A 12,306-nucleotide genomic window follows, 5' to 3' on the forward strand; every position below is an offset into this window, starting at 1 on the left:
TCATACCTACCTTGCCCTTCTCTTTACCCTCCACCCATTTAAATTCTACCTGTCCATCCAGAAAGGATCTAGAGAAGTCCCACCACATGCTGTGACAACTCCAACCCTCACTAATTCCCCTGTTAACTTCTAAAGCATTTACAATCTGCAACTCAGACTGTGCACCTGGCCTTCTTCAAAACTAGAGCCATTCTGTAATATTTATGCATCCATTCAAAAGACAAGTATTTTTTTCTATATATTGTGCCAAGTGATAGAGATAAAATATTAAAACACTCAAACAGAAAACACTTCCCTGCCCTCAAGTAATTGAAATATAATGTAGGATTTAGTCACTTAAAAGGTGGTATATTGAAAGTACCATTATCCAATTTAGTCAATATTCCCAATCAGGGAGATATAACACAGGGAACTGGGACCACAGAAGACAACCCTGAGTCCAGCACAGAGGACCTGGTAATCCCTCTTGGGAGAGATGATCCTGAGGCAGAATCTTGAGGGTATATAAAAATTAGCCCAATTGATCAATATCCCTTGAAGTCAGAAACCATGACTGCTTCCTGTTTTGTTTGCTTGTTTTATTTTAATCCTCAAAACACTTGTTCAAATGTTAACCTTACAATAAAGTCTTATTTAATAAACACTGACCTCTGATTGCTTTATTTGATTAATTTTTCAAATGATATACTGGCCAGACTAATATTATACTGAACATAATGATGTAAAAATGTTTTGTCATCATCATCCCTATGCCTTTTAAACATCCTACTTGTGCCATACAGATCCGGTGAGCATTAACAATAAAAAAGCATGATAAAACTGCTGGAGTATGAAGAGCAAGGCATTATTTAAATATAAAATATGAGTGATCCATAGACAAGTCACAATTCACATGATTTAAGTGATGTTTTGAAAGTACATTAATGCACTTGTCAAATAAAGAGTTAACTTTGTCAAATAAGTTATTATAAACTATTATACTAGAAGCTGTACATCGGTGAGTGAAAAATGCATTCAGAAGAAAACAATAGTCATGTTTACCAAGATGACATCACATGATATATTGCAGAGTAAGAGAAAAATTATAGGATCTAGAATATACCCCAATCATCCTGGAGCCAGTTCCTTACCGTGTCCCCTAAAACTTTCCAAATCAATTCAGTGTCCTGGTCAATACTGGAAATCAAGTATCATCGTTTGAGAGTCTTGGTGGAAAGAGATCCTTACTTTTTTAAAAAATCTCTTCTTCCTATTAAGAACTTTAACTTGTTCTCTTACCCTTCCGTTACTACGTCTGCCCTTTTCCAAGGCAGTCCATGGGATCCTAATGTGAAGCCAAGCAATCAGAGTTGATTACATCTGATACTTAAATTTGGCTGTTTTGCAATATCAGAATCATAAAGCTTCAGTGACAGAGAAGAGATGGCACATGCAGCTATTCCAGTCAGCAACAAACAGTTGTGAAAACCAAAATCCAGAGAGATCGAGTGACTCATCCAAGGGTACATAGCTAGTTAGTTACTGGCAGTGCTGGCATCAGATACCAGGTTGCCTGAGTCCCAGTGCAGCGTGATTTCTACCTCTACCTTGTCATAGCAGACCACTAAGAAAAACTGAAGAAAAAAAATAACTGCAACCTGGCCTAGTTTTTTGAGCAACTTATTCTCTTCTTCTAATGCTCACCCTTGGAAAGTAAAAGTGCCAAAAATAAAAACTGATAACTGACTTCCAGAGTTAGAACTTTAAATGTTTATTAAGCACCAGCTTTTGCTTCAAATGAATTTTTTTTCAGTTTTCTCACATCATCAACACAAGTTCATATGAATTCTATAACAATATAATTTCTATGTGAAATTCCAACTCTGATACTGAATACAGAACTGATTCCGATGACACACATTGACCACGGTGTTATAAAAGGCTCTGACACTAGGAAAGTCACTAAAAGCATGAGTTAGTGTTTCAGCTCAAGGTACTTATTTGGTTTCATCTAAAATCTTAACGTCTATATGCTATACAAATTTAAATGCTATCAAATGCAAAAGTAGGTGTTCCTTGAACAGTCTAGAAATTAATATTAAACATAAAAATATCAAAATATATGTGCACAGATAAACCAAATATGGATTAAATATTAATAAATTAAACAAAAATAAACATTTTATGATGAATTATCAAATGTTATCTACTTGTAACAAAGAAAGCAAGCCACTTCCTTTATGAACAAAAAAGTAAAACTGCTTATGAAACTGACTCAAATACTCAAACATAATGACTTTCATTTCAACCAGAGATATCCCTTTCCTCAAAACAGTAAGTTAAATTAGATCAGTTTTCTTAATCTTTAATCAGTGAAAAACATTTGGATCATTTATTAGTTGATACAAGTATGAAAAAACATTTAAATAAATTTATGTTTGAATATCTGTTATGATGGACTAGATACCCGCATTTGTTTCACTTATAAGCAAATAACATTTTTTCAGTTCCAGCTGCAAGTGTCCAAATCCTGAGAAGCAGGATGATAACAATAACAATAAATTCTGTACTTTCCTATTTCAAATCTGTGCAGATATTAAAGCTCAAGCACAATTATTTTCTAACAGGGAAAAAAAAGCACAAAGAAATTATAATAACCTGGTAGGACTAATAAACACGGACTTTTAAAAAATAAACTAGTGAAAAAACATGCAAAAACTTTAGTATTTGAGCATAGCTATTCTTCAGGGATATTCAAATGAGCTTAGTGATTTCTGATAGATCTCATCCGTATTTTTAAAATAGGAACATCTTCCTTTTGAAAGACAAAATAGCATCGAAGCTAAATTTGAGAACTCTGAAGTCAGATTATCTAGGTTCAAATGCTAATACTGCTTCATACTATTTGAACTTTATCAAGTTTACTTCACTTTGCCTCATTGGCAGGCAGATAATAATTTTTAAAAAGTACCTAATTCACATGCTCAAAGTTTACAGTAGCAGTGAATGAAACTCAGCGCCTGACTTCTGTTAGTGTAATTTACCTGTGCAATTAGCCAGTCTATCAGTTTGTTGGCCATGACCACAGATTTGTAAGTCCTTAAATGGTAATCTTTATCTCTGTAAAGACGAAACAAAAACAAAAACATCAAGCAAAGGGACGAGTAAGTACAGGAAATATTTTCATTTAGCATCAGTGTGCAACAGAAAAGTTTACCATTGTAATCTGAATCAATTGACCAAATTCCGCGCAAATAAGAGACGTTTACAAAGCATGTATAACACCTGAAAAAACCTTCATCAGGCCATGCAAAGGGAAGAGACCTACAATGATAGCAACACAAGACATCTGTTCTTTCACATTTTCTTATATCCAAATAGATTATTATCACTATATTATCTGGTAATAATTTAGCTAGATATACATACAGTAAGTCCGCACTTAACGTCGTAGATAAGTTCTTGGAAACTGTGACTTTAAGTGAAATGACATAATGTATAACAAAACCAACTTTACCATAGGCAAATTAATATAAACAAGACTTAAATTCCACAATTAAATTTTGCAGGCTTGGATCAAATGGGAATGAAAAAATGAGAGTCTTTTTAAAATGTCAAAAAATTAAAACTGCAAAAAACTTGAAGTGCCTAATAGTTACTAACAATATTCACTGTCCTTTAGCCTGTCCGTAATTTACAATTAATATTACTATTTACATTATTTTACCAACTTCCATAAAAAAAGCTCCCTGAGAGATGGCTGAAATTTCTGAGATTTCAATAATAAATAAACTAGGTTAGCACTGATCAACAGCCATTATTTTTTCTTTTAAATCTATTTCCATGTTTCTGACACCTCATCACTCATTTCAACTTGGTTTCTGTAGCATCAATGAGAAGAAAATGCATAGTCTGTTATAGATCACATGTGGATCTGAGGTTCTTCATGCTAAGGAATTTTTCTTTTTGTAAGCTGAGGTCACACTATTAAAAGCATGACTATCGTACATTCCATCTGTTTTATGGTTTTTTTCCCCTTAAATTTTCCCTTGACAACTCATAAACAATTGTCTTTTTCAGCCAAAGAACAATTCCTTCTTATCAGCTCTTACAGATAGAACTTTCCTGATTTAAGAAAATCTGATATGGCTAAAATATATTTTCATAACACATTTTGCACATACGAAACCTATGTATACACAAGTGACATGCAGAATTAAACCATTATTATTTTCTATTAGTTTAGCAGAGAAAAAATTGAAGTACCCAGTTGCTATTATGTATTTAGCTTTAAATTATCCAAAATATTTGCAGGGTATCTGTGGCAGGAATATGGCTGAGTAAATAAATACTGTTTTCTACATCTACCTACTTTTAGAAGTCTGCTTATGAAAGTAGACAGCACACTTTCAGGGGTCATGGGTAATATACTATTATATTTTCTCCTCCAGGACTTGTAAGCAGTGTTTTCTCTGCAGTATAAATGGGCATTCCAATACACTTAGCAACATCTGGAATCCTTTTTTAAGCTGTGTGTTTTCTTGGAATTACCAAACCAGAATGAAAAATAGAAACACTGGACACACTAAACATTTGGATTTTATAGGCAAGATTAAAAGGTATCTTTATTTAAAGTGGTATATGCATTTTTGTTCTAAAAATATGATTTAGACAAGAAACTCTGAATAATTTCTGGCCATTTGAAATTAGTTTAACATTCTATCAGTTAATATGTATCAGTGCACATTACAAAAGTACAATAATTTCCTAAAGATCTATTAGTATTCATAATACAAACCTCAAAGTTTTCCATTGTCTTTCTAAAGAGATAAATTGAAATATAATCCTGATTCTTCTTTTTTTTAACAAAAAAGGTATATCTTTTCATAAGGGAAAACATGATAGAGACTAAAATTATAAAATTATATTTATTAATTTCAAAATAATTCTTAATTTTCAAGTACAAAGTTGTTTCTTTGGGAAAAAAACTATTAGGAGGAAATACCATTAAATAAAATGCATAGCCACTATTTGGTTACACAATTTAATTTAAAAATTAATATACAAGTAATCACAATGATAAATATTTAGAGTAAACAATATTTCCAAATCCTCTCCCAGTCAATTTTTATTTATTAAATATTAACTGAATGTGGATTATTTCATTATCAAGTCTATAACTGACCATGAATTAGTGGCAAAACAACTTTAGAAATCAAAATAAAAAAGTAGAAGATACTATAATTACAATCTTTGGAAAATTTAGGGATTTTTGTAATAAATTATTACTTAAAATAATATTTTAAAGTAAAATTTTTGCTTTTGGGAGCAAAAAAAATAAGCCAGTAAGTTCTAGCTGAATAATATTTACCTAATACACAATAAAAATATTTCCATTTAAATATCCCAGAACTTAGAAACCAGACTCACCTTATCACTGGAGTAAACAAACTATGAAGACGACAATATAATCTTACACCCTATATAAAATAAAGATACGTCAAAAGTAAGTAAGATCACACAAGAGACATATCAATGAGATTTTGAAATAACAAATGAATTAACTGTCAATATTCTAGAATCATTACACAACCTCAACAAATTTAAAAATTATTCAAATGTTATATCATTAAAATGAGTTAAATCATTAAAGAATAGGATTAAATTGTGCTATGAATTTCTATGAATTGCTATGAATTTCAGATACATCTGACATATAAATATACAAAAGTTTTTATAAATTATTTTTAATATAAAATTTTGAAACATAAACAGAAAATAAACCTATATAGTAATACATCTACACTTGTTCATCATACGTCAATATAAATCTTTTCAAGTGTACAAAGAAAGCCAGTATTACACTGGCTTTCTTCTTATTATTATTTTTATTATTATTATTTCTTATTATTATATATTTGTATTTCTTATGTAGTCAAGTATCATGACCACATGTCGCTATATGTAAAACAGTTTTCAATGGATATAAACGTCTGAGTGACACAATAGTACTACTTTCATTTAGGACTAAATAAGAGAATGAAAAAAAATAATCTAACCATAGAATATTAAAATTCCAACAAGAAATAAAGAGCTTTGCTTTCATGTATAATTTAAGAGTTTTCTATACTAGGAAAATCTTCTTAAGTCTCTAATCTGCTTTTTATTTTTCTGAAGAATGACAATATGAATTCTGCTATTGAAGAGGTTGTGACAGAGGTCTTTACCTTTGAAATCACATCCTGCATCTCATTTCTTGGATAAAATGTTCCATCATCATACCGAAATCTATATAACATTTGCTCTGGTTTGAATTGATGTTTGTCAGTAACTAAGAACATAGGAATAATATATTAAAATAATGACAATCTAAAAAGTAACATATGAAAAAGAAATAAATGTATTAAATACATATTCCCAAATACTGAAGCTGTTAATTTTACAGAAAGCTTTTGCTTTTCTAACACAGCAATGCTTATCTAGTATTTTAATATGAATATCTTAACATGAATCATGATAACATATTATTATTTAATACATTTACAATTTCCATATAATGCTTTTAGAACTAAGTTGAGGTTAGCAACATTCAGCTAGCATAATATATATGCATCTAATATATGTACATGCATAAATATATAGTTTGTATATTTGTATTTATATAAATATTAGTTTGTTTTTTCTATTTCTTCACAATGCCACAAAGCTGAACAAAAAGTGTCCTTCAAAGAAAAGATACTCAAATTAGTAAGTTGTGATTTGATTTTCAGCCCCAGAAGTGAATTTTAGCATTTATCTGTTTTATCTCACTGTGATCAGGCCAAGACCACACATACACCAATCTTGACCACTTACCCTGTGTTTAGGCCTCCAGCCAGAGTAGATTAAATAAATTCAATATCTAACTGATTCCAAAATTTTAACAGTTCTTACACTGAGAAATGCTTTTCTTACTCATAGCTTAAGATTTTTTTTCTCTCAGTGGAAAATGAGAGTGGTCATTCTTTATTACCATCCTCAAGATAAGAGTTTCATATTCATAAAGACTCTTATTCTCAGGACCTGAGGGCTTCACTGGTGAATTCTACCAAACATTTAAAGAATTAATGCTAATCCTTCTCAAGCTCTTCTAAAAAACTGAAAAGAAGAAAATACTTTCAAACTAATTTTACAAGGGCAAATATAGATACTATAGAAAAGTAAATTACAGAACAATATTCCTGATGAACATAGATGCCAAAATCCTCTGCAAAGTGTTATCAAATCAAATTCAACAGCACAGTAAAAGGATCATACACTTTGATCAGGTGGGATTTATCCCTGTGATGCAAGGAGAGTTCAACACATGAAAATTACTACATATGATGTACCACATTAACAGAATGAGGGATAAAAATCACATATTGACTTCAATAGATGCAGAAAAACTATTTGACAAATTTCAACATTCTTTCATAATAAAAACTCTCAACAGATGTAGTATAGAAGGAATATATCTCAATATAATAACAACAATATACGACAAGCCCACAGCTAACATCATACTCAACAGTGAAAAGCAGAAAGCTTTTTCTCTATGACTAGGAATAAGACAAGGCCTGCTCTCTCCACTTCTATTCAACATAGTACTGGAAGTCACAGCCAGAGCAGTTAGGCGGGAAAAAGAAATAGAAAGCATCCAACTTGAAAGTATAATTGTCTCTGTTTGCAGATGGTTTCATTTTATATATAGAAAAAGCTAAAAACTCCACCAAAAAACTGTTAGGACTACTAATAAATGAATTCAATAAAGTTGCAGGACACAAAGTCAGTATACAAAAACTAGCAGTGTTCCTATAAGCTAACAACAAACTATTCAAAAAATAAATTAATTCAAGATCAGCCTGAGCAAGAACGAGACTCTATCTCTACCAAAAACAGAAAAAATTAGCCAGGTATGGTGGCATGCACCTGTAGTTCCAGCTACTCAGGAGGCTGAGGCAGGAGGATTGCTTGAGCCCAGGAGTTTAAGGTTGCAGTAATTTATGATGATGATGATGTCACTGCACTCTACCCAGGGCTACAGAGGGAGACACTGTCTTAAAAGAAAATGAAGAAAATGATCTCATCTATAATAGCATCACAAAATCAAATACAATATTTAGTAAAAAAATCTATCCAAGGAGGTAAAAGATCTGTACATTGAAAATTATAAAACACTGATGAAAGAAATTGAAGAAGACACAAATAAATGGAAAGATAGCCCATGTTCATGGATTGGAAGAATTAATACTGTTAAAATGTCCATATGACCCAAAGCAATCTACAGATTCAATCATATCAAAATTCCAATGACATTTTTCACAGAAATAGAAAAAAAACAATCCTAAAATCTGTATGGAACCACAAAAACTCTGACTAACCAAAGCAATCTGGAGCAAAAGGAACAAAGCTGAAGGCATCACACTACCTGAATTCAAAATATACCACAAAATTACAGTAATCAAAACAGCATTGAATTGGTCCAAAAGTAGGCATATAGGACAATGAAACAGAATAGAGATCCTAGAAGTAAATCCAGGCATTTATGGTTAACTGATCTTCCACAAAGGTACCAAGATCATACAATGGAGAAAGACAGTCTTTTCAATAAATTGGGAAAAGTGTTGGGAAAACCTGATGGCCACATGTAGAAGAATAAAATTAGACCCTTATCTCACATCATATACAAAAATCAACTCAAAATGGACTAAAGACTTAATTATACATAAAACTACCAGAAAACCCATGGAGAAAAGCTTTTCAACATTTGTCTGGACCATAATTTTTTGGATATGATCCCAAAAGTACAGGGAACAAAAGCAAAATAGACAAATGGGATTTCATCAAGCTAAAAGGATTCTGTATAACAAACAAAACAATAAGATTAAAAGGCAACCTAAGGAATGGAAAAAAATATTTGCAAACATATATCCAATAGGAGGTTAATATCTAAAACATACAAGGAACTCATTCAACTCAATATCAAAAATACAAATAATTAAAAAATAAGAGCCTAAATACTTCTTAAAAGAAGAAACCCAGATGGCCAACAGGCATATGAAAAGGTTTTCAACATCTTTAATCAGCAGGGAAATGCAAATCAAAACCAACATGAGATATAACCTCACACTTTTGAAGATAGATATTACAAAAAAGATATAAAATAAGTATTGGTGAAGATGTGGTGAAAAGGGAACCCTCATACATTGTTGGTGGAGATGTAAATCAGTACAGCCATTATGGAAAACTGTATGAAAATTCCTCATGAAAACAAAAATAGAACTACCATATGATCCAGCAATCCTGTTTCTGGGTGTGTATTCAAAGGAAATGAAATCAGTATGCCAAAGAGATATCTGCACTCCCATGTTCACTGTAGCATTAGTCACAATAGCCAAGATACGAAATCAACCTAAGTGTCCATCCGTGGATGAACGGAGAGAGAAAATATGTAATGTATTGTATACTTGAAAATTGCTAAGAAAGTAGATTTAAATGTTCTCATTACAAAAACAAAGTGATAACTATGTAAGGTGAGGGATATTAATTAGCTCGATTGTGGTAATCTTCCCCAATTTATATATATATATATATATATATATATATATATATATACATATATATATATATATATATATATCAAAATATCATGTTGTACATTGTATTTGTCAATTACACCACCATAAAGCTGGGAAAGAAAAGACTCCTATTAAATCTCTCCTCAAGTTTTCTCTTTTCCAGGCTGTTGTTTTAGTCACAGTCTAATAAAAAATGACTGTTCCAGAAAGTAAAAACCTCAAATTAAAACTCAAAGAGTTAACATTTAAATATTTTCTTTACACAGAAAGCAACATCTGCAGAATAGATAATTTGCAGCAATAGGCTATATTTTTATGATTTGAGAAAAGACTTTGACCTTTACTTTTTTTGGTGAAAGAGGAGAAAAAGCTGTCAGAATTCTCATTAACTACATTTGGTGAATCCAGAAGATAATCAAAAAACTTTAATAAATAAATATACCCTGGCCAAGCCATAAAGAAAAAAACATGTATGAAGGTAAAATAAAATCAAGGGAAATACTTTGAAACCCTAAGGCATGTTTCAAGATCAGTAATTGATTTCTATTATGCAATCTACCTATTCACATTTTTATCCCTTAACAATCATTGAAAAAATTATTGTCTTGATAGTAAAAAATTCAAGGAAATGTAGGGCCCAAATGTATTTGTCACAATAAAACAAGTGGTAGTTTAACCCATGCATTCAAAATGGGGTGTTTGGCATGATGCAAACTCTTGGGACCTTCCTAATGAACCCTGGGTTAATCTGCAACTCTTAGCTATTGACTTAGAAAAACAGTGAAAGGACACAGTGAGCATTGTAGAGGGGAAGGGAATGCCTCTAAGCCTCGCTAAGGAGAGGCAAAGACATAAAATGTAACCAAAATGTCTGTACCCTCTTAATACCCTGAAATAAAAAAAGAAAAGAAAAAGAAAAACAGTGAACAGTTTTGTTTTCAAATCCACTCTCCCGACTCCTCTAGCACAGAAAATGGATTTAGTTAACTAATGAGAGTTCAGGTTAGCTTGTGGAAAAAAGTCGCTTAATGCAGTCATTTAAATAACCTTGTGTGAGAGAACCAGGGATGTACTATAAATATTTAACACCTTGGCTCTCTGGGTGGTGGAGGTGAGGGGAAGAGAGGGGAAGCAGCTCTGATGTATAGCATTTGCCCATTTCTGTGATGTAAATACTCCTACTCTGGCCAATATCAAGCAACTTGAAGTTACTGAACGAAGAGTTAAGGTACAGCAACAAAGCACTACACGGTATTTCCCACACGCAGAGACAATAGATATAAATCACCTCAAGAGCATAGATAACAGTACAACGTACTGAAATAATTAAGCAGTAATGAGTTTTAAGAATGTTTTGGCTTTGTTTATAATATCACTTATGTACTTACATGTTTAAATAATTTAATTTTTAATAACAATTGTGCTTAACAACCAACCATCTTGCAAAATGTTTTTAATTTAATTATCAGCTCTCAGGAGCTTGGATGAGCCAACTTCATTATACCACGGGATATAAAAAATGAGGTCTCTGGAATCTCACATAAGCATTTCTATTTAGAGCCAGATAAGATGAATATTATCAGTATATCACAGGGAAAGCATATGCTGCCTCAACCCAAGAATTCCTGCTTTAGTAAAGCTTTGCCTCTGATGAAGTGCATAACAATATTTGCAATGTGAAGAATAGCAATAACAGGCATTTTTTTTTTTTGCTTGAGCTCTTTAAAACAGATAATTCAGTCCTGTTCCAAAGGTCTATATCTCTGTTCTTGTGCCAGTCCTATGCTGTTTTGGTTACTACAAACTTGCAGTAAAGCTTGAAGTCTGATAGACTTGCCTCCCAATTTCTTTTTGCTTATGATTGCTTTGGCTACATGAGGTCTTCATCGGTTCCATACGAAACATAGAATTATTTTTTCTAGATCTGTAAAGAATGATGATGGCATTTTGACAGGGATTGCATTAATTCTGTAGATTACTTTAGGTAGTATGGACATTTTAACATTTTAGTATTGATTCTGCCAAACCATGAGCATGGTAGGATTTTTTCATCTGTTTACGTGTTCTACAATTTCTTTTCTCAGTGTTTTCGTACTTTTCTCTATATATGTCTCTCACCTCCATTAAATATATTACTAAACATTTAATTTTCTTTGATTCTATTGTGAAAGGTGTTGCATCTTTTGATTGGATTTTTGGCTTGACTGTTATTGGCGTATATGAATGCCACTGATTTGTGTGCATTCATTTTGTATCCTGAAACTTTACTGAATTCATTTATCAATTCCAAGAGTCTCTTGGTTGAATCTTTGGGATTTTCTAGATATAATATTGTATTATCAGCAAAAAGTGAGAGTTAGACCTCTTCTGCCCCTCTTTGGACACCCTTAATTCCCCTCTCTTGTCTGATTGCTCTGGCAAAGACTTCAAGCACTATGTTGAATACAAGTGGAGATAGTGGGCAATCTTTTCTGGTTCCAGTTCTAAGCTGGAATACTTTCAATTGTTCCCTGTTCAGTATAATATTGGCTGTGGGTTTATCGTATATGGCTTTAATAATTTTAGGGTATGTCCCATCTACACCTATTTTGTTAAAAGTTTTTATCATAAAAGTGTGATGAATTTTGCAAATGCTTTTTTTGCATCTATTGAGAGAATCATATGGTCTTTGTTCTTGCTTTTATTTATATGGTGAATTGTATTTACAAATTTGCGTATGTTGAACCAA

General features: G+C 31.9%; 1 protein-coding gene across 2 annotated transcripts in view; it reads right to left on the minus strand.

Moving 5' to 3' along the window:
• PREX2 (phosphatidylinositol-3,4,5-trisphosphate dependent Rac exchange factor 2) overlaps window positions 1-12,306 on the minus strand; it is a 273,273-nt gene that overhangs the window by 144,613 nt on the left and 116,354 nt on the right. For both annotated transcript variants that reach the window (XM_076005243.1, XM_012739905.3), the window contains 3 exons: window positions 6,207-6,310; window positions 5,410-5,459; window positions 3,024-3,099 (listed from right to left, as the gene is read on the minus strand). In XM_076005243.1, coding sequence (XP_075861358.1) covers window positions 3,024-3,099; window positions 5,410-5,459; window positions 6,207-6,310 — 230 coding nt within the window. The remainder of the gene's footprint in view (window positions 1-3,023; window positions 3,100-5,409; window positions 5,460-6,206; window positions 6,311-12,306) is intronic.

This window comes from Microcebus murinus, chromosome 7 (assembly GCF_040939455.1).
Source record: "Microcebus murinus isolate Inina chromosome 7, M.murinus_Inina_mat1.0, whole genome shotgun sequence".
NCBI lineage: Eukaryota > Metazoa > Chordata > Mammalia > Primates > Cheirogaleidae > Microcebus > Microcebus murinus.